The sequence below is a fragment of the Ovis aries genome, chromosome 17, assembly GCF_016772045.2.
Source record: "Ovis aries strain OAR_USU_Benz2616 breed Rambouillet chromosome 17, ARS-UI_Ramb_v3.0, whole genome shotgun sequence".
In the NCBI taxonomy this organism is placed as follows: Eukaryota; Metazoa; Chordata; class Mammalia; order Artiodactyla; family Bovidae; genus Ovis; species Ovis aries.
In genome coordinates, this window is record NC_056070.1 from 7,036,559 (window position 1) to 7,060,256 (window position 23,698).

General features: G+C 37.9%; 1 protein-coding gene across 10 annotated transcripts in view; it reads left to right on the forward strand.

The window, feature by feature from the left end:
- LRBA (LPS responsive beige-like anchor protein) overlaps window positions 1–23,698 on the forward strand; it is a 749,961-nt gene that overhangs the window by 69,929 nt on the left and 656,334 nt on the right. For all 10 annotated transcript variants that reach the window (XM_015101368.4, XM_060400971.1, XM_060400970.1 and 7 more), the window contains exons 3-5: window positions 11,871–12,102; window positions 12,315–12,415; window positions 21,107–21,202. In XM_015101368.4, coding sequence (XP_014956854.3) covers window positions 11,871–12,102; window positions 12,315–12,415; window positions 21,107–21,202 — 429 coding nt within the window. The remainder of the gene's footprint in view (window positions 1–11,870; window positions 12,103–12,314; window positions 12,416–21,106; window positions 21,203–23,698) is intronic.

Below are 23,698 nucleotides of genomic sequence, written 5' to 3' on the forward strand. Positions count from 1 at the left end.
GAGTACGTCAAGGCTGTATATTGTCACCCTGCTTATTTAACTTATATGCAGAGTACATCATGAGAAACGCTGGACTGGAAGAAACACGAGCTGGAATCAAGATTGCCAGGAGAAATATCAATAACCTCAGATATGCAGATGACACCACCCTTATGGCAGAAAGTGAAGAGGAACTAAAAAGCCTCTTGATGAAAGTGAAAGAGGAGAGTGAAAAAGTTGGCTTAAAGCTCAACATTCAGAAAACGAAGATCATCACACCTCATCCCATCACTTCATGAGAAATAGATGGGGAAACAGTGGAAACAGTGTCAGGCTTTATTTTTTTGGGCTCCAAAATCAGTGCAGATGGTGATTGCAGCCATGAAATTAAAAGACGCTTACTCCTTGGAAGAAAAGTTATGACCAACATAGATAGCATATTCAAAAGCAGAGACATTACTTTGCTGACTAAGGTCCGTCTAGTCAAGGCTATGGTTTTTCTTGTGGTCATGTATGGATGTGAGAGTTGGGCTGTGAAGAAGGCTGAGCACTGAAGAATTGATGCTTTGGAACTGTAGTGTTGGAGAAGACTCTTGAGAGTCCCTTGGACTGCAAGGAGATCCAACCAGTCCATTCTGAAGGAGATCAGCCCTGGGATTTCTTTGGAAGAGATGATGCTAAAGCTGAAACTCCAGTACTTTGGCCACCTCATGCAAAGAGTTGACTCATTGGAAAAGACTTTGATGCTGGGAGGGATTGGGGCTGGACGAGAAGGGGACGATCGAGGATGAGATGGCTGGATGGCATCACTGACTCGATGGATGTGAGTCTGAGTGAACTCTGGGAGTTGGTGATGGACAGGGAGGCCTGGTGTGCTGTGATTCATGGGGTTGCAAAGAGTCGGACGCGACTGTACTGAACTGAACGGATGTTGGCAGTTTGAACTCTGGTTTCCCTGCCTTTTCTAAATCCAGCTTGAACATCTGGAAGTTCACGGTTCATGTCCTGTTGAAACCTGGCTTGGGAAAATTCTGAGCATCACTTTTCTGGCGTGTGAGATGAGTGCAGCTGTGCGGTAGCTCCCTTGCTAAGACTAGCGGAGGGCACTCTCCGCCCCCTTCTGATGTCTGTGTCACAAGCTTCCTCTGTCCCTTTTTATACTTTAATAAAACCCTGCTACACAGAAGCTCTTGAGTGATCAAGCCTGGTCCCTGGTCCTGAAGCTAAATCTTCTTCAGAGATCATGAATCCGACATCATTCTCTGTAAGTTATCAATATCAGGGTGGCTGCTGTACCTCTGGGCATCATGTCTGTGTTTTAGAGGGGGAAGAAGATAGAAGCAAAAAGCCTGCTCCAGCTGTATCTGTTTTCCTTTTATCAAGCGAAACCCTGGTTCTGCCACCTCAGTGTCTTGTGACTTTGTGTGAATTAGTTACGTTTCAGTGGCTAATCTATATTAGGCGTTAACTCTGTGATGGTATTGCTAGTTTTTTATTTTTTGAGAGGTAATTAAAAATGGTAATTAATGTAAAGTGCTTGGCACAGTACATAACTCACAGTAACCACTCAGTGCACGTATGTTATTATTTTGAACTGTTATAGGGAACTTTGTATTTTTAATATTTGTATTTTTATGTGATTATCTCACGGTAGTCACTCGGTGCTTCCCTGGTGGCTCAGACGGTAAAGAATCCGCCTGCAAAGCGGGGCCCCTGGGTTCGATCCCTGGGTTGGGAAGATCTCTGGGAGGAGGGGATGGCAGCCCACTCCAGTGTTCTTGCCTGGAGAATCCGCATGGACAGGGGAGCCTGGTGGGCTACGGTCCACGGGGCAAAGAGTCGGACATGACTGAGCGACTTAGCATAGCACAACACAGTCACTCAGTACATGTATGTTGTTATTGTCCTATATTTTTATCATTATTATTTATTTTATTTTGTATTACATTAAAAAAATAGCACAGAAATATATAGAGTAAAAAGTTTCTCCCAACTACTATTAAATGATTGATTTGCAGTTATATTATTTATTGCTGTGTAACAAATGATCTCCAAACCTTGCAGCTTAAAACAGTCATACAGTTTCTGTGAGTCAGAGGTTTAGAAACAGATTGACTAGACAGTTCTGGGTCAGGGTCTCTCGTGAGGTTCCATTTAAGATGTGGGCTGGGGTTACAGTTGTCTGAAGGCTTCACTGGGGCTGGAGGCCCTGCTTCCAGGGCTGCTTGGGTGGCTGACAATTTGGTGCTGAGGACTGGTGGGAAGCCTCAGCTCCTCTCCAAGTAGGTCTGGCACAGAGCTGCTTAAGGATCCTCATGACATGGAGGCTGGTTTTCCTCAGATGAGCGATGTGAGGGAAGCCACACAGTGCTTACTGACCTGGGCTTGGGATTCACGTGTGCTATTTCTGCTGAACTCTGCGGGGCCCCAGAGCAGCTTTAATTTATTGTGGGGGATCATCTGTCTTGTTTGGCTTTTGGATGGATTTGTTCATGAAGGGAGAGGGGTTCATTTTGATGGATGTTGGTAGCTTATATTTTCTTTTCACTTTCGTTAATCTTAAGCTATCTCTTTGTCTAATTTTTGTATTCTATAAATTGTAAAAAGAAACCTATGAAAAATAGGTTGTTTAAACCATTTACCTGAAAATTTGAAAGCCCTTCTAAATGTATGCATAAACATAGTTAATTCTGTCATATTATTCATAACAGTAAACTTCAAGAACACAAATAGATCATCCAGTGTTTCTCAAAGCTTTTGAATAATGCTATTACTGGAGAAAGCAAAAAGAAATTCGTTTCGTTGTCTAATAAGTTTTGGGAAGGCCATACATTGGTTACATATCTTTTTGATATTCATAATGCACAGTGACATGCTAACGCTCTGGGAATTTCATCATGTAATTGTCTCTTGCCTTGTTTAACCTGGTGTTTCTCAGGCTTACTTAATCATAGAGGCTTTCTGGTTAATACTGGTTTTGTAAATATGCCATAGTTGAGTGAAAATTTCTAATTCTTATGAAAGGTACAATGAACAGTGAGGCAGGAGAGATTATTTGCTACTTCCTAGTGTATTTGGGAATTTAAAAAAAAACTGTAAAGATGGTAATTTATTACCAGAAAGATGTGCATTTTGACTAATTTTTTATGGTGAAATTCACAAATTTTTCAGATACTTTAGCTCACTATGTAAAGAAACTTTAGAAAACCCAACTTAAATGTTAAATTATTAATGAAAATGTAAGGAAAGCATGAGGCTAGGAGTCAGTTAGTCTGATTAGAGATTTTGGCTGTGAATTAATTGTCTTCTGTTTCTCTGTAAGTAGGTGTGAAATAACTGATACATGTGACATGCCTGGTTCTTGTATGGATTGCAGGCGAATTCTGTACCATCTCAGCCATCAGGGAAGTCCCAAGGATTAGTTATATGATGGAAATGGAAATATTATATCTCTATAAGTGTATTCCTAATATTTATAGAAACTATTGATGCTTTTGGGCATTCCGACATATGCTGAAAGGCAGTAAGTGGAAGGGGGAGGACAAAACTTCAAAGGGAATAATTTTCAGTTCAGAATATTAAATAGCTGCCTGGAAATTGTAGTTGTTCCTCACAGAGTTTACTTTAATTCTTTTAATTGGCATGTTTAGAATTTTTATGACTATGGAAAGTCTTTATAGTCTTTGTTAACATACTAGTGTAAGATCTCCAAGCCCAGACCAGTCTCACTGTGAGATTATGGTATAATTTTTTCAGTCTTCCCAGGGTATTTCTGATTGTAGTATATATTACAGAATGCTAAGGATTAAAAATTTCTGTTCACATCTTCTAATTTCCTTGGATTCCATGCCTTCTCCATTTGATTCTACATTGTTGTCTAGCCCAGGGGCCCCCGACCTCTGGGATCTAATGCCTAATGGTCTGAGGTGGAGCTGATGTAATAGTGATAGAAATAAAGTGCACAATAAATGTGATGCTTTTGAATCATCCTGAGACTGTGTTGCCCGCAGCCCCACCCCTAGTCTAGTGGAGAAATAGTCTTCCACGGAACCAGTCCCCGTTGACAGAAAGACTGAGGAGCACTCTCATCAGTGGGTGTTCCTTTTCTCTCGCCTTCGATATAATGAATTGAGCTTTTTTTTTTAGATTTATTTTAAGCCTTAGGATTATTAAAGACATACAGTAAAATTCATTCTTTTAGATGTATTGTTTTATTTGACAGATGGATATATTTTGGGTATCCAATACGATAATCAAGATATTGAAAATTTTATCATCCCCAAAACATCCCTTTGTGTGTGTGTGTGTGTGTGTGTGTGTGTGTTGAATTGTCCCTCTATTCTCAGCCCCTGGCAACCAATGATCTAATGTCTTTCCCTATACTTCTTTCCTTTTTAGAGTGTCATATAAATGGAGTTAAACGTAGTTTCTATGTCCAGCTTCTTTGCCTTAATATAATGCTTTTGAGATTGATTGATATTGTTAATGTGTTGATTGTTGGTTCTTTATTATTGCTGATGAGTTTTCTGTTGTAGGGCTTCTCTATACAATATATATTCCCTATACAATATACTATTCTATTATATAGAATGTATATATATTGTATTATATAAATATATGCAATATATATTCTATTGTATTGTTGTACAATAGCTTGTTTCTCCATTTACTAGTTGATGGACATTTGAATCACAAGTTTTGGGTGATTATGAACACAACTAAATTTTCATGTATGGATCTTTTTTGGACAAATGCTTTTATGAAATGGATTGAGCTTTTGCTGGGGTCTTGACACTTCATTATTATATTGTTGACTGCCTACCTTATCTTCTTTTTTTTTTTTTCCTACCTTATCTTTTGGAGAGAGATTAAGATACTACAAGTGGTACTTCAGATTTCTTGCTTTTTGCACTGGGATATAGTAAAAAGTCAAGCTTATTTCCTTAATTTTTAAATTATGTAAATAATGAGTAATATTTAAACCTAATGATATGTATCCTAAGGATCCATTCATTAAATGTCAAACATAGTATGAAGATTAAAAAAGATAAAAAATATTTTTTGAAATGGTTCCTATTTTCTGGAATCATTTTCTATGCTATTTGAATGGAAAAGATTGATGGAAACTAGTTGAAGAAATGATTAAACCTTGTGATATGCAAAAATTATACATGATATGATTAAAATATTAGGTTAGATCATATGAAATTGTTGTCTTATAGTAAGAAACATTTGACTGGGCCACCCAGATTTATGATAGGCTAGAAAACTCAGAATGGTTCTTAGAAGAGATAGGTCTTAAATTGGGCCTTAAGAAAATGTTAAGTTATGGTTCTTTAAATGATACAAGAAAGTAGGAAGCCAATTGCAGAGAATAGCAAAGTTAATCTATTTTTCTAAAATGAGAAATTTCTTTTGTATTAGACTAAATATTCTGTAAATCCTAGGACCTGAATATATATTTTTAATATTATAGTTTTAGAAGGGACAAGGGAAAAAGCAGTGAATTGCTGAAACGAAAAAATTCTTAGCCCCCAACCCTTACCGTTGAGAGTGTTTTATAATTTATAATGAATCTTAAAATAGCAGATTTCATTGCCGGTACCTAATAGTGAGGATATGTTTTAGACTCTTACGTTGTGTGAAATTCTTTGGATGCTAAATGACGTTTTAAGGGTTGTAATTACTGTAATTCATAATGAACTTACTTTTTTTTTAACATTTATAGCATCTAGTTCACAAGAGTCTCTACTTCCATCAGTAGTAGTGAGAGAAACACCTTGCTGTCTGTACTTAGAGAAATTAATATTCCAAGAGGGAAATACTACTGTACAGGAATTTTTATCTGAGAGGAGACCTGACGTTATTAAAAGAAGTTTTATTATGTTATTGTAGTATCTGTGGTGTTGAATTTTGTGTCAGAATTGGGACTTTTTGTGTTCTGATCCTGAGGACTCCATTATTGATGACTCTGAGAAAGGCCTCAGTTATTACAGCTGCTTATGCCATCCTTCCTTCCCGTGTGTTTACTTTTGGCCTTGCTGTTGAACATGTAAGTGTCCTTCTCATAGTGTCCCCAGTGTCTCTCAGCCTCTCTTTGCATCTTCTGTTTCCTTCTTTCTCACTCTCCTGCCTTCTGGGACTTTGCTCAGCTGTCTTAGTTCCTTGATAGTTTACCTAACTCTATTTTTTAACCTGTTAAGTTTTAATTTCAATGACTGCTTATATTTTAGAAGTTCTGTTTATTGTTGTTATTTTTCAAATCTGCTGGGATATCTTCCCTCTTGTCCTTCCTAATCTTGTGTCATTTTTTCTTATTTTTTTTCTTGGAAAGTCTCAATTACATAACTTTGTAATTATTTATAATCGCATACAGTTGATAATTTTTTAGTTTGAAGTTCTTGAGTACTTCAGGTTATTAATAGCATGTCTACTGACTCATCTTTATGCTGTGTTGTTTTCTCTTGTGTTTTTTGATTTTGATTTGTGAGTTCATTGGAGAGAACGCAGCTTTTTCTAAGAGAATGTTAGAATGTTTCTAAGAGCCTGTGCCCTTCTAGGTTAAATTTATGTGTCTTTATGCTAGCCACTCTAGGAGTACCTTCATCATGGAACCACAATAAAAAATTTTTTTATTGTGAAGTGTATCAAACATGCCAAAGATACATGTGTAAAATATATAAATGTACATAAAATATAAATACATATACCTAACAGCAGATTAGTGATAGAACAGTATTAACATCTTGGAATCTTTTTATCCCAACCAGAAAAATTATCTATATCCTAATTTTGGTGTGAGCCATTCCTCCCCCCGCCCCCTTGTAAGAAATAGTTGTCATCTCTGTTTTTATCTTTCAACAGTTTTTTTGAGGGGGAGGCCATGCTGTGTGGCATGTGGGATCTTAGTTCCCTGACTAGGGATTGAACCTGGACCTCTTGCAGTGGAAGCACTGAGTCTTAATCACTGGACCTCCAAGAAAGGCCCTTAACAATACATGTTTTATTTTGACAGATTGAGTACCAATCACAGAACTATCCCTGTAAGGACAAGTGCAGTCTGTCTCTATTAAATGAAAGTGCTGAGAGGAGATAAGCTGAAGAGTTTCTCGGTCGTGGTCTGGCTTTTTAAAGAGTTCCTATCTGCCCTTACTGAAGTTTTTAGCACGAAGCGTCACAAGTGAACCCTAGGGAATGCAGAGGTGTGAGAGTCTGCGAGGGCTGCGGTCGCGTAATGCCAGAGACCGGGCGGCCGAGACAGAGACAGGGAGTGCCTAGGGAGGCCGTAGACGGTGCATGTGCTCTGCCCGGTTTCTGCCGTACCTGCTGCAGCTTTGAAAATTCAGCAAGTTTCCTGGGAAAACAGGTCTTTACTTTTAAGTATTAGAATTTTCTTGTATGATAGTCTTTCCAGTTTTGAAGAGAAAAATAATTAGTTTTGGTCTATATTTGTTTTTTGGCTGTTTGAAAATACAAGTGACTTAGCCTTAATCACTAAAAAGCGTAAAACCTTTTGTTAATAAAATCGTTGTGAAGAAAATAATCTTTGTGCCCAAATAAAGTTTTAATACAAAACTTGTGAAGGTTTATTTAGATTCTTTGACTAATATACTTTATAATTTCTATAATCTTGTACTCTAAACCATAACCTATACAAAGAATGTTATACCACCCTGAAGGTGGCTATAAAAATTGTTTATGAAGTTCAGGCAAAGACTAAAATATGTTGAAATGGAGAGTTTTGAAAAATGTTCTCTATAGCAATGGAGACCAAATCATGCTAAAATGCAGAAAAAGACTATACATCAGTTTCCAGGCTACATTATTCAAAAAAATACAACCATAAAAAAGGTAATAAGATTACATTTTCACATTTCATGGCTAGTAAAGTGCATTAGGCTGCTCAGATATTCATAACTTACTGTGACATTTGGGAAGATTACATTTTGTAGTGCACAGCCATTACTACAGCTCAGATAATAACTAGCCAGGGCCTGGACTTGGATTATGATCCCTGCCTTCGGAAACAAATTTGTGTTTTGAAGGTTGATCAGCTTCAGATAACTATTAAAAGGGTTAACATGACATACTGTAGACCCTGTGCGTGCTTTTTAGGTATAACAGACATGCATACATATAGTATATCAAATATGCCACATGTGTATGTACCAATTTCTGCCATCAATTTTCTCCTTGAAAGGCATATTTTACAATATTTAAAGCAATGGAGAAATACTTAACACACCTGTCTGGATACTGCTCTCACAGTATAAACTCAATTTAAAAGCTGCTGAAATATTTGGATGTTTTTTTGGAAATTACTTTTCAAAAATTAATTCTATAGCTTCTTGGAAGGGTGCATGTTGATGGTGATAAACACAGATCAAGATGAAAGGTTGATGTAAGTAATATTAAGGTGAAGGTAAGGCCGTTTAAGTTAGCTGCAGCTAGGTCTGTGGCCTATTGAGATCAGTGTGGAGGACATCCTCAAGTGTCTGTTGGCTCCAGTTTCTCCCCTCGCCCTCATTCTCCATGTGCTCAGTTGCCCTTGCAGAGGCAGTCACCACTTAGTTTCTTGTGTATCGTTCTCAGGTCTATGTTTATATGTATATGTTTTATACTCAAATTGTAGCCTACTATTCACACTTTTCTCCATTTTGATTATCTCAGCTACACAGTGTATTTTAGAGATGTTTTTTTCTGTCAGAGCTGCCTGGTTATTTTCAATGACTGAATCATATTCCATTGAAACACGATGTTACTGACTTGATCATGTCTTTTTGAGGGGTATTGTTTCTTCTGTTTTCTGTTGCATGCTAAATGAAGTTCTTATATCTAACATCATTACTTAAATGTACCTGTGGAATAAATTTCTAGTTGTTAAGGTATCCATTGGTGTCTGGCTTCTGTTTAGCATAATTCTTTCTGAGATGGATTCATTAGTTCCATTGCCAAATACTTATCTCAGTTATAGCCGTTTTTAGTTTTCCTCATTATCGTCTGAGAATAATTGGAATTTAAGCCCCCTGTTCTGATATTTATACATGTTGCTGCCTTTGCACTAAATGTGACTTTTGTATCTCCAGAAATACATCAAGTGATAGTGGTGATAGTACATCTTAGTCTTAGTTGTGACTTTCATGAAAGTCATTCCAATTTTCCTTTTGGGGCATAATGCTGACATTTTAGGTATATTTTATTACTAAAGGAAGTCTTTAAAATTAATGAACACAGAAATTTTGGTGGAAATAGAAGATGACAATTTATCTATGCCACAGTATTTATGGTTCCAGGTAAGATCCATTAATGGATGCTTAAAAGTATGATGAGAAACAATCTGTTTGTGTAGTCTTGAAGTATTCTCCATAAGAAAGCTTAATAATGTGAAAATGAAAGATAATAACTTTAAAACAGAAAAAATCTGACAGATACTTGAGCATGAGATCAGTCTCACTTCACCAATCGTGGGACGTACTGACATCAGATACCATCTGAATGATACAGCAATCAGGTATCATTTGAGGTAGTAACACACTGAGAGGGACACATGTCATCTCTGTAGAGTATTTTTTACCAAAAATACACAGCTTGAATTTAAACGTGAAAAATCATTCACATGATAAGACAGTCTTTAAAATAGCTGGCAAATCCACTTCAAAAGTGTCAGCATCGTGGAAGTCAAAGAATGCCTGTGTAACTTGCCACAGTTTGGAGAGGACTGAGGAGATGCCGATGCTGGATCAGAAAAAGGATATTAGTGTGACAAGCCTTGCTGTTTGAGTAAGATCTGTAGTACTGTACCTGGTTTTAATGATTGTACTATGATGATACAACATATTCACATTAGGGTATGCAGGAACTGTATACTGTTCTGCAATTTTTTGAAAGTCTGAAATTATTTCAGAATAAAATTAAGGACACATCAAGCGAAAAAAAAATCACGAATAATAATCATAAAACCAAAACAATCCCTATTAGGAGTTCTCTTGTAGCTTACAGAATTGTGGGGTCGCCCTAGGGAACCAAGCATGTGTACTTTGTAGCTGGGACCATGTTGCTAGAGCTAGGTCCTGCTATATAACTAGGACCATGGGATTGGCCCATTGACACCAAGGGAGCACAAACACGGTTGTCATCCCCTATGTCACCTGTTGCTACTGACGATGCAAAGAATCGTACATGAAAATCTCTGCCATAGCTTTCCTGGAAGAACCAAAAGCGTTTAACACTGTGCTTGCCGAGAATGCTCATCCCCTTGCATGCGGATACTGCCTCTTGATTTTCATTTTTCCGTTCTTTCTTTTCCATGCTATGGTGTATCTTTCACAGAACATGGGATGTGTATTCATTCCTGGCTGTAGGGAGTTTTAATTGATTCCCTAATTCTGAATGTTTTTTGCTTTTCCGAAGTAAACTCTGGTCACGTCTGTTATTTTTTGCATGAGATTTTGTTTTGTGCAGTTCACTTTCTTGTAATTCTTTCCTACTTTTTGAGTTTAGTAAAACATAATGAAAACTGCATAAAAAAGAAGTGTTCAGAAGGACTGGAGTGTAGGTGAATCATATATGTAACTATTCTTTAAAATATAGAGATCTGTAAAAAAAGATAGGCCTGGGAATTCCCTGGCAGTCTAAGGACTCTGTGTTTTCACTGCTGAGGGCGTGGGTTTAATCCCTGGTTGAGGACTAAGATCCCATGAGCTGCATGGCATGGCCCAAAAAAAAAGTCTGCAAAGGTAATTCTAAAAGTATTTTATTTCGTTTAAACAGTTGGGGTTTGTTAAAATTAAAAAAGACTTTGTAGGAGAATACTGTGGGTGACATGGCAAGGTAGGAATAGGTCTCAGTACACTTTACTCTGGATGGATTTTCTAATAGCAATCTTAAATAACATTTTTTTGATTATTGGCTTTGAGTGTGTGTGAAGTTTATGTTTAAATTTTCCTCATTATTGATAGGAGGGATCAAAATGGATAGGTATATATAATAAACCAGGAATTTGACAAGTATAAACTACAAGTTTTGTGTCCATTTTGAGCCTTTTTCAGCTTTTCATTTTTGTTGCGAGCTCATACCTTATATGGGTAGCAAAGGATGAATTGCTATGAGTAGCTTACAGTGTTAATTGCTCAATCGTGTCCAACCCTTTGAGACCCATGGTCTGTAGCCTGCCAAGCTCCACTGTCCATGGAATTCTCCAGGCAAGAATAGTGCGTAGCTTACAGATTACCTAATTCATAGATGAAACATTGAATTAGAAGCAGTTACAGAACTAAGTTAGATCTTCATTGAGGCTTTGCTTGTGGCTCAGATGGTAAAGAATCTGCCTGCAGTGAAAAAGACCCAGGTTTAATCTGTGGGTCGGGAAGATCCCCTGGAGGAGGAGATGACAACCCACTCCAGTATTCTTGTCTGGAGAACTGCATGGAGAGGGGAGATTGGCGGGTTATATCCACGGGGTCACAGAGAGTGGTGTCAACTGAGATCTTCATCAGTGTCAGTAGGTACTGATTTACCTAAGACATCCTGTGTTTTTGTTGAAAATATTTCTATTTTTATATTCAAAGTCTTGATTGACTGTGCTATCTTAACATGAAGATTTCTTCCGAAGCTTGATTTTTTAGAGCTGTGTATATGTGTTTTAAAGATCTTTTAAAAGATTCACGTCAATGTATGGCAAAAACCACTATAATATTGTAAAGTAATTAGGTTCCAATTAAAATAAATTTAAAATTAAAAAAAGATCTTTTTATTGTTGTAAGGGGTAGAGAAGAATATATATGGGTAGTTACTGCCAAACTAAAGCTTTGTAATGTACTCTAGTTACAGTGAAGAAATGCTAATGCTTTTAATGTATTTTTTCTTTCCACCTTCCCTGTCGCCCCCTGAAGTTGGTAGGAGGGCAGTTTGATTTAGAAATGAATTTCATTATTCAAGAAGGTGAGAGTATCATCTGCATGGTGGACCTACTGGAAAAATGTGATGTTACTTGCCAAGCAGAAGTCTGGAGCATGTTTACAGCCATTCTGAAGAAAAGTATACGAAATCTTCAAATCTGCACTGAAGTAGGCCTTGTTGAAAAAGTGCTTGGGAGAATTGAAAAAGTTGACAATATGATTGCAGGTATGACTTTCTATAATACAGTGGTTGTGAGGAAATGAAGTTTGATTATAAGTACTGTAGTTTTCTTCTTTAGTAATATCTAAGAGACACTGAGCATGTGACATGTACCTGGAACTTTATCGTCTAAACTCTTAAGCAAGCACTGTATATTTTAATTCTTCAAGAAATAGATGTAGCTTAATTATCTTATTTGTTGCTTTCTTTGTTTCCAGATCTTTTAGTTGACATGTTGGGAGTGCTGGCTAGCTACAACTTGACAGTTCGAGAACTGAAGCTATTCTTCAGTAAACTTCAAGGAGATAAAGGACGATGGGTAAACTTAAATATTCTTTGACATTTGAAAATATTCCCCTCCCCAAACATTTTAGTGGCTTTTAAGCAATTGATATTGCTGCGCAAGGGTTGAATGTCAAATTGAGTAGACGAGGTCATTAGAGTAGCATTTTGACTTACAGGGCTGATTTTGCTATCACATGGCCCAGTTGTGGACTAAGAGAACTGAGTGTTCCAAGAAGGTTCGTAATTTGGTCCTTCTTTGAATGATTAATAGTTCAAATATACATTCAACATTTACTAGAGGAAAAGGCTAAGGACAGAGAAATTAAAATGTTGGGTTGCAGCACCTAGCTTTTCTATCAATCTGAGTAGTTTTAAGTGTGGCCCTTAAACTTGAACAACCCACTCAGTGAACCAAAAGCCATGTTGTTTATTGGATCTCCTCTCCTTAGGTGCATTTTCATGGTCCTTTGCAAGAGATAGAATTGGTCAGTTCAGTACAGTAGCTCAGTTGTGTCTGACTCTTTGCGACCCCGGGGACTGCAGTATGCCTGGCTTCCCTCTCCATCACCAACTCCCTGAGCTTACTCAAACTCATGTCCAATGAGTCGGTGATGCCATCCAACATCTCATCCTCTGTTGTCTCCTTCTGCTCCCACCTTCAATCTTCCCCAGCATCAGGGTCTTTTCCAGTGAGTCAGTTCTTCACATAAGGTGGCCAAAGTATTGGAGTTTCAGCTTCAGAATCAGTCCTTCCAATGAATATTTAGGACTGATTTCCTTTAGGATGGACTGGTTGGATCTCCTTGTGGTCCAAGGGACTCTCAAGAGTCTTCTCCAACACCACAGTTCAAAAGCATCAATTCTTCGGTGCTCAGCTTTCTTTATAGTCCAACTCTTACATCCATACATGACTACTGGAAAAACCAAAGCTTTTACTAGATGGACCTTTGTTGGCAAAGTAATGTCTCCACTTTTTAATATGCTGTCTATGTTGGTCATAACTTTTCTTCCAAGGAGCAAGCATCTTTTAATTTCATGGCTGCAGTCACCATCTGCGGTGGTTTTGGAGCTGAAGAAATAAACTCTGTCACTTTCAAATGTTTCCCCATCTATTAGTCATGAAGTGATGGGCCTGGATGCCATGATCTTTGTTTTCTGAATGTTGAGCTTTAAGCCAACTTTTTCACTCTCCTCTTTCACTTTCATCAAGAGGCTCTTTATCTTCTTCGCTTTCTGCCATAAGGGTTGTGTCATCTGCAAATCTGAGGTTATTGATATTTCTCCCAGCAATCTTGATTCCAGCTTGTGCTTCCTCCAGCCCAGCATTTCTCATGATGTACTCTGCATAGAGGTTAAATAAGCAGGGTGACAATATACAGCCTTGACATACTCCTTTTCCTATTTGGGACCAGTCTGTTGTTCCATGTCCAGTTCTAACTGTTGCTTCCTGACCTGCATACAGATTTCTCAGGAGGCAGGTCAAGTGGTCTGGTATTCCCATCTCTTTCAGAATTTTCCAGTTTGTTGTGATCCACACAGTCAAAGGCTTTGGTATAGTCAATAAAGCAGAAATAGATGTTTTTCTGGAACTCTCTTGCTCTTTCAATGATTGAATGGATGTTAGCAATTTGATCTCTGGTTTCTCTGCCTTTTCTAAATCCAGTTTGAACATCTGGAAGATCTCGGTTCACGTATTGTTGAAGCCTGGCTTGGAGAATTTTGAACTCCAGGTGCCTCATCAACCTGTTTGTTTACCGTTTACTTCCCTTGGGAAATACTAGTAAATATTTTCTCCATTTTTGTTGCATTTCTAGGCTTATTATAGAGCTCTTTAGAAATCGTTCCCTACAGCAGCTTCCTCAGCCTGTTGATCCGTAATCCAGTTCTGTTTGAGTATATCTAAGTTTGTGCTCTGCCATTATACAGTATTATATTAAAATGATTAGACTCTCTAGCTTCTTTGTATCAAACTTTAGTTCTCTGCTTGCCGTTAAGGTTTTTTTAAATCACTAATTTGAAGTGATTTTATTATGTTTCTTGGTGAAGTTTACCTTGTATTTATTCTTACTAGGTGTTCTTGCATCTGTGGGATTATAATTTTCATCCAGTTTGGAAACATTTTGGTCATTATTTCTCCAAATAGCATTTTTTTGCCCTCTCCCACTCCTTCTGGGACTCTCATTACATGTTGGTTAATCTTCTCTGTATTGTGCCTTAGGTCACTAAGATCTAATCACTTTTTTTTTTTAAGTGTTTTCTCTTTGTGCTTCATTTTAAATTGCTTTTATTGCTGTATTTTTAAGATCTTTTCTTCTACAGTTTCGTTACTATCCATTAAACTTTTCAGCTTTCAGATACTTTTAATGTCTCTAAATTCTATTTGTTTCTTCTTAAAATAGCTTTCATTTTTTCCCCTCATTCATATTTTTTCTGTAAATCTTTGGAAATATATAACATATTAATAGCTGCTTTAATGTTCTTACTCAGTAATTCTGTCATCTTTGTATTTTCTAGGTCCGCTTTTTATTTGCTCATTATGCTTTTAGTTATAGGTCCTGTTTTCTAGTTTCCTTATGTTAGTGATTTTAGACATAGTGATGTTAGTCATAGCTCGTGGTGACCAAGCGCCTGTTGCTGGATTTTGTTACGGTTCTTATAGGATAGTTACACTGTTGTTTGCAGGCAGATCAGTTGCTTGTGGTCCTTGCCATCAGGCTGTCCGTCCAGGGGCTCAGTCGTGGCCCCCTCTTTGTGACCCCATGGACTGCAGCACGCCAGCAGTCCTTTCAGGCTGCTTTAAAGTTGTTTTGGGCCACGTCTAGAGTGGCTGTTGCTCTCAGGCAAAGTCTGCCTTACTATTCTGGCCTCACTTTTGTAGAGTCTCTGTGGATGACCCTGAGTCTCAGACACAAGGCAAGAGGTAGTATAAGCCTGTGCTTATACTCACAGTGCTGGTGAGCTCTCAGTGATTCCTGGCTCTGTATTAGCTCTGGGAGTTCTTTGACTGATGGCTGTTAAAACCTCACCTTGTGGAGTTTTAAGGTAGGAATGCACAGTTTGGTATTACGTCAAAGGGTCAGTGAAGACTGCTAGAGTCTCTTCTTTGCCTTGGCCCTTCCTCTGTAGTATTCTGTCTGACGGTTCTATCCTCCTCAGACTACCCGTTCTCCAGTTTCTGCCTCATTGACTCAATGAGACTTTTAAGTTCTGTGCAGTGATCTGTGATATGGAGATTGACTCCAACTGAAAAGTCTGGGAATATCATGGCTTGTTTTCTTTCCCTTTCTCAAGGATCGCAGTCTTGAGCTGCCTCTTTTCCATGTCTGAAAACAGTTTTAGTTTCGTACATTTTGTCCAGTTTTCTAGTTGGTTATTGTAGGTCCTGTTGCTGTGTCATGTTCAGAAGAATACTGGTTTATGTTCAAATAATTTATTCTGAATATATAATTAAAATATTTTTGTTATGTTGGTGTATAGAGAAAACTATAAGAAAATAGCAAAGAATACGAACAGATATTTATTTTCAGGGATAGAAACCCCATAATCAAATATATGCTAAATCACTAATAATTAGAGATGTTCTGATTAAAACAATATTGATATGTGATATCAGTAGTATCAAGAATTATAAATTGGAAAATAGCAAGTATAAGTGGGGGACAGAGTTATTTTTAATCTCTGAGGATGTTCAGAAGCATTATTTTTGATGGCAGTGAATTGTCGACATGTATGTTTATCTTAGGAGAGTAGCTAGGTGAGTGTATTGGATGCATGTATAGATTATTATATAGCAGGTAGAATTAACGCATAGAGTAAAATGGACTTCCCAGGTGGCTCTAGTGCCTACCAGTGAAGGAGACATAAGAGATGTGGGTTTGATCCCTGGGTTGGGAAGGTCCTCTGGAGGAGAGCATGGCAACCCACTCCAGTATTGTTGCCTGGAGAAACCCATGGACAGAGGAACCTGATGGGCTGTGGATCATAGCCCATAGCCCTTGGTGGGCTAAGGGTCACAAAGAATTGGATATGACTGAAGCAACTTAGCTCATCGAGTAAAATGAATAGATATCAAAAAGCGGGAAGAAAGTGAAAAATAGAATGATATATCTAACCCAGTCAGTTCAGTTGCTTGGTCGTGTCTGTCTCTTTGTGACCCCATGGACTGGAGCACACCAGGCTTCCCTGTCCATCACCAACTCCCGGAGCCTGCTCAAAGTCAGGTCCATCAAGTTGGTGATGTCTTCCAACCATCTCATCCTCTGTTGTCCTCTTCTCCTTCTGTCTTCAATCTTTCCCAGCATCAGGACTTTTCCAGTGAGTCAGTTCTTTGCATTGGGTGGTCAAAGTATTGGAATCAGCTTCAACATCAGTCCTTCCAATGAATATTCAGGACTGATTTCCTTTAAGATGGACTGGTTGGATCTCATTGCAGTCTAAGGGCTCTCAAGAGTCTTCTCCAAGACCACAGTTCAAAAGCATCAATTCTTCTGCGCTCAGCTTTCATTACAGTCCAACTCTTACATCCATACATGACTCCTGGAAAAACCAAAGATATGATTGGATGGACCTTTTTTGGCAAAGTAATGAATGTCTCTGCTCTTTAATATGCTGTCTATGTTGGTCATAACTTTTCTTCCAAGGAGCAAGTAATTTCATGGCTGCAGTCACCACCTGCAGTGATTTTGATGCCCAAGAAAATAAAGTCTGTCACTGTTTCCCCATCTATCTGCCATGAAGTGATAGGACCGGATGCCATGATCTTCGTTTTTTGAATGTTGAGTTTTAAGCTAGCTTTTACATTTTCCTCTTTTACTTTCATCAAGAGGCTCTTTAGTTCCTCTTGGCTTTCTGCCATAATGATGTTGTCATCTGCGTATCCAAGATTATTGATATTTCTCCCGGCAGTCTTGATTCCAGCTTATACTTCATCTAGTCTGGCATTTTGCATGATGTAATCTGTATAGAAGTTACATAAGCAAGGTGACAATATACAGTCTTGACTATATATTGATTATATTTAAAATTAAAGTATAATTTTAGTTCAGTTTATTTCAGTCGCTCAGTCGTGTCTGACTCTTTGCAACCCCATGAGCCACAGCACTCCAGGCTTCCCTGTCCATTAGCAACTTCCGGAGTTTACCCAAACTCATGTTCATTGAGCCGATGATGCCATCCAATCATCTCATCCTTTGTCATCCCCTTCTCCTCCTGCCTTCAGTCTTTTCCAGCATCAGGGTCTTTTCAAATGAGTCAGCTGTTCGCATCAGGTGGCCAAAGTATTGGAGTTTCAGCTTTAGCATCAGTCCTTCCAATGAACACCCAGGACTGATCTCCTCTAGGATGGACTGGCTGGACCTCCTTAAAGTCCAAGGGACTCTCAAGAGTCTCCTTCAACATCACAGTTCAAAAGCATCAATTCTTCGGTGCTCAGCTTTCTTTATAGTCCAACTCTCACATCCATACATGACCACTGGAAAAACCATAGCCTTGACTAGATGGACCTTTGTTGGCAAAGTAATGTCTCTGCTTTTTAATATGCTGTCTAGGTTGGTCATAACTTTCCTTCCAAGGAGTCAGCGTCTTTTAATTTCATGGCTGCACTCACCTTCTGCAGTGATTTTGGAGCCCTCCGAAATAAAATCAGCCACTGTTTCCATTGTTTCCCCATCTATTTGCCATGAAGTGATGGGACCACATGCCATGATCTTAGTTTTCTGAATGTTGATCTTTACGCCAACTTTTTTACTCTCCTCTTTCACTTTCATCAAGAGGCTCTTTAGATCTTCTTCACTTTCTGCCATAAGGGTGGTATCATCTGCATTGCTGAGGTTATTGACATTTCTCCCAGCCATCTTGATTCCAGCTTGTGCTTCCTCCAGCCCAGCGTTTCTCATGATGTACTCTGCATAGAAGTTAAACAATCAGGATGACAGTATACAGCCTTGACGTACTCCTTTTCCTATTTGGAACCAGTCTGTTGTTTCATATCCAGTTCTAACTGTTGCTTCCTAACCTGCATATAGATTTCTCAAGAGGCAGGTCAGGTGGTCTGGTATTCCCATATCTTTCAGAATTATACTTAAAATTTAAGTACAGATTATACTTAAAATTTAAAAGATGTTGGGTTAGACATATATTATCTAATATATAGTATCTAATATGTATAACCCAACATCTTTTAAATTTTAAGTATACTCACACAGATACGCATTTTTGAAGGTCAACATATAAAACGATTAAGCAGGATTTCCCTGGTGATGCAGTGATTTAGAATCTACCTTGCAATGTTGGGATCCCACATTTTGAAGAGCAACTAGTTCTGTGTACTGCAGCTATTACAGAAAATCTGTGTTACATTGAAAGATCCTGCAGGACGCCTGATGCAGCCAAATAAATAAATATTAAAAAAAAACAGGTTAAACACATTGAGGTTAAGGGTATAGTTATAGGGGATAGGGCTTCCCTGGTGGCTCAGAGGTTAAAGCGTCTGCCTGCAAAGCGGGAGACCTGGGTTCGATCCCTGGGTTGGGAAGATCCCCTGGAGAAGTAAATGGCAACTCACCCCAGTATTCTTGCCTGGAGAATCCCATGGACGGAGGAGTCTGGTGGGCTACAGTCCACAGGGTTGCAAAGAGTCAGACACAACTGAGCGAGTGACTTGACTTAACTTATAGGCAATAGAGGGAAAAAATAATGAACTATTAATAAAACAAAGCAGGGCTTTTTCAGTTATTATGTAGCTTTGGTATTACATTAATGCAGTGAAAAATCCCTGTATTTAAATGTGTGTGTGCCTTTTTGATTATTACTTCAGCATAGATTTTTACATATGAACTAGTGTATCAGTTTCCAATGATTCTTGAAATATGAATACTAAAATTATTTTCTGAGAGGCTTTCCTAGTATACAGCCCCCCTAGCAGCATCTGTGGAGTAAAGTGCTACTCTTGTGTCCTTTTTAATAGGTTGATAAAAAAGGAAAATTTGAGGAGTGATTTCTGTAGATGAAACTGTTGCAATATTATATTTTTATTTTTGACTGTAGATTATTTTTGGTAATTTCATTTTAGAATTTACTTAACACAATGTGATTATAGTAACTTATTACACTTTTATAATTGAACAGTGTGGTTAAGTGAAAAGTTCTTGATCAAGCTTATTAATGCCACTTGCCACTTAGCTTTTGGATGAAAGATTGCCAAACTGTTTTAGTTAGGTTTCTTTTGGCTGTGCTGGGTGGGTCTTTGTTGCCGCTCGGGCTTTTCTCTGGTTCTGGCGAGCAGGGTTCTCATTGCCGTGGCTTCTCTTGTTGGGGAGCACAGGCTCTTAGGTGGTGGGGCTTCAGTAGTTGTGGTACGTGGCCTCAGTAATTGTGGCGCACGGGCTTAGTTGCTCTGTGGCATGTGGAATCTTCCCAGATCAGGGATCAAACCCATGTCTTCTGCATTGGCAGGCAGAGTCTTTACCGCTGGGCCACCAGGGAAACCCCTAGATAGTTATTCATGATAATTTAGACCAGGTGCCCAATAAGATGAAGGCAAGACTGTGATTTCATTTGTAGTTTGACACTGTTTTGAACTTTAACTTTTAAGAGGAATGCACTACACATTATTCTATTTGCTTGCAAACTGATTTAAATTACTATCTTGTCCTTTGCTTTTCCTTGTAAATGTAAATACACCTTTTTGTTTTAGCTGTTGGTTGTTGAATGTATTAGAGGAGACTTGTGGATCATAGAGTCATTAATCAAACAAATGTAATGTTACAACTTTTATACATGCTCCATCGTAGAAACATGTTGTAGAATGATATATGGTAGGGAGATTTGATCTGTTTTCAGAGGTCAGGACAGAGTGCCCTGTGAAGTGACCATTAAGATGAGCTTAAAGGTTGGGTGGATTTCTTTAGTTAAGGCAGGGGAGGGCTGGGAGTGGTAAATAGTCTTCATGAGAACATTTTAAGGAGAATAGTTTGTGCTCAGGCTCTGTTAGGGGAAAAAGTCATTATAGATGGAGTGCAGTTAAGGATCTTTTGGGTCATGTTAAGGATTCTGGTCTTTTCTTTTAAAGGATCTTTTGGGTCATGTTAAGGATTCTGGTCTTTTCTTTTAAAGGATCTTTTGGGTCATGTTAAGAATTCTGGTCTTTTCTTTTAAAGGCAGTGAGAAGCTACTGGAGAGATAGAGTTATATAAAGTTGAAAGTGTAGTGATTAAAAGCTTGGACTCTGGAATCACTGAGTTCTCATCCCACTTGCTACCTGTATGACCTTGGATATGTTCCTCTGCCTCTAGTTCCTCCTTTGTAAAATGGGATGATAATAACCCCTAGCGTGGTTATGAGGCTAAAATATTTTACTGTTTTTAAAGTGCCTTGAACAATGGGACTTGATGAGCATTATTTTTTGGTGAGATTAAAAAGTGTTTTAAAAAGGGATGAGAGGTGGGATGATGTAGTTTGTAATTTTAAAAGGTCGTTTTTGCTGCAGTGTGGGAGTGCTTTGTGTCAAATGCTGCCGGCTCATATTTTTCTAGCACCTTCCACAGAACAGTGGCCTAGAGTGTGTTATTTCTTTAAGATAGTTGAAAATACCCGTTTTTGGATATTATATATGCTTTTTTAGCTTATGGAATTATTATTTTGGGGTATATTCAAGTATGTCTATATTAAAAGCATGTATTTTTGATGGTGAGTAATGTGGCTAATGAATGGCTGATTATTTTCATAGCCTCCGCATGCTGGAAAGTTGCTGTCTGTGTTAAAGCACATGCCACAGAAGTATGGTCCTGATGCCTTTTTCAACTTTCCAGGAAAGAGCGCTGCAGTAAGTAGATCTTAATGAGGAAATCATCTGAAGCCCTTCCCTTTGCCTCCTGAAAGTCTGGCCCTGTAAGCACTCTTGACAGGTTCTGTGTTGGGTGAAAACTGTGTACAGCCTAACTCAATCCTTAAAACAGTACTGCCTGTTCCTTTGTCCTGACTGTTTTAGAGGGGAAGAAACAGGGGCTTTAAGAAACTAAGAAAGCTGCGCATTCACCCCTTGGGGTCTCAATGGAATAAGAACCCAATTCTTTTCAACATAAGCCATGTTTTCTTATGAATTTTTATCTCTGCATTCTGAAGTAGAAATTTATGTATAGCACTTTCACTTTCATCTTTCTTTAGTGTTATATTTCCTTAGTTCTGTTTCTTTTGCACCTGATGTGTAAGTTGAGAGTAACAGAAACTTTCTAGGCAAGTTTTTCTGACTTGTGAGTTTCCATATTGTATCAGTCTCAGCATTCTTGTAAACTGTTAGTCACTTTACACATAAGACAGTTAATGTGTGGCAGTAATATCTGTAGTGTTTCAAAATATAATATGATTATATTATATAATATATATAATATATATCTGTTATTTATGGAAGCTTTTTCACATCCTCTTTATTACATTGATCTGCCTGTTAGAAGCAAGTGTTTTAAAGTTATCTTTTATTCATTTTTTATTTTTGTTCTCATAATATCCTACCTTTTATGGCCTCTGTGTAGCCAGGCAATATCTGCAGAAAGAAGAGAGTGTTTTAAAAGAACATTTATGATACTTGAGTGTTTCACAAACATTGAACAGTTTTCTTTGGAAGGTTTTATCACTCATGTTATTTTTTCTTTTTAATTTTTCTTAAATAGCTATTTTAGATTTGAAGCTTTCCAGAATAGTTTGCTCACTTGGCTTTGAGTTTATCATTTGTCTCCCAGCATAAAAAAGTATTCTTAGGAGACAGAAGTATTCTTATTAGAGAAACCTTTTTTAATGCATATTTTAAGTTTATTATTTATGTTTCTTTGAGATTGTTACATGTCCATTACATTTTCTTGTATGCATCTTGAAATTCGGCCAGTTGAACTACACAACTTTTGGAGCTTTCAGAGAATAGATGTTTTAAATATATTCATTGACTCATTTTTTTCCCCCTTAAACATAGCTTTTAAAGGGAAGTTACTCATGGGTAAATTATTTTTACCAAGCTTTCACATCCTCTACTTTCATGTTTGATTGGGACAGAACATATGTATACAAAGAGTATGTGTTATTTTTTTCTTTAATGCAACATTCATTTTAAATCAGCCTTTTGAAGTCTCAATAGTGTTATTAGATAGATTTGGCTCTATGATGTTTTTCATGTTTTATGAAATATCTTATAAAAAATATGTGTATATATGATGTCAACCTAAAGGTATTTGTAAAGTGTTATAACAAGAAAAGCTTTTAGTATGATCTTTTTTTTTAACAGCTTTATTGAGTTACAATTCCCATATCATACATTTCTGTCATTTAAAGTGTACATACAGTGAATGGTTGTGTTCATCAGTTTGTGTAGCCATTATTACAATTAATTTTCAGTTCAGTTCAGTCGCTCAATTATGTCCAACTCTTTGTGACCCCATGAATCGCAGCACGCCAGGTCTCCCTGTCCATCACCATCTCCTGGAGTTCACTCAGACTCATGTCCATCGAGTCGGCGATGCCATCCAGCCATCTCATCCTCTGTCGTCCCCTTCTTCTCCTGCCCCCAATCCCTCCCAGCATCAGGTCTTTTCCAATGAGTCAACTCTTCGCATGAGGTGGCCAAACTACTGGAGTTTCAGCTTTAGCATCAGTCCTTCCAATGAACACCCAGGACTGATCTCCTTTAGAATGGACTGGCTGGATCTCCTTGCAGTCCAAGGGACTCTTGGGTCTTCTCCAACACCACGGTTCAAAAGCATCAATTCTTTGGCACTCAGCCTTCTTCACAGGCCAACTCTCACACCCATGCATGACCACTGGAGAAACATGTTCATTACCCTCAAAAGAAACGCTGCACGCATGAGCAGTCACTGCACCTTTCACTCCAGACTCCCTGCCTAGGCAACTACTGTTCTACTTTTTGTTTCTTTGAATTTGTCTATTTTGGGCAGTTCACGCAAATGGAATTATATGATGTCTGGAATTTTGTGATTGGCTTTTTGCACTTAACACTACTGGTTTTAAGAGCCATTAATGTTGTAGTATGTATCAGTGCTTCATTCCTTTTGTTGACTAATATTCTAATATAAGAATATACCACATTTTGTTTAATTATTTTTTAAATTTACTTTTTTAGTTGAGGATAATTAATTTTTTTGTTTTCTGTCAAACATCAACATGAGTCAGACATAGGTATACGTATATCCCTTCCCTTTTGAACTTCCCTCCTATCTCCGTCCACATCCCACCTAATTATTCTTTAATTAGTGGATAGTTGCATTCTACTTTTTGGAAATGCTCTATGGGCTTTTATTTGTAAGTTTTTATATGG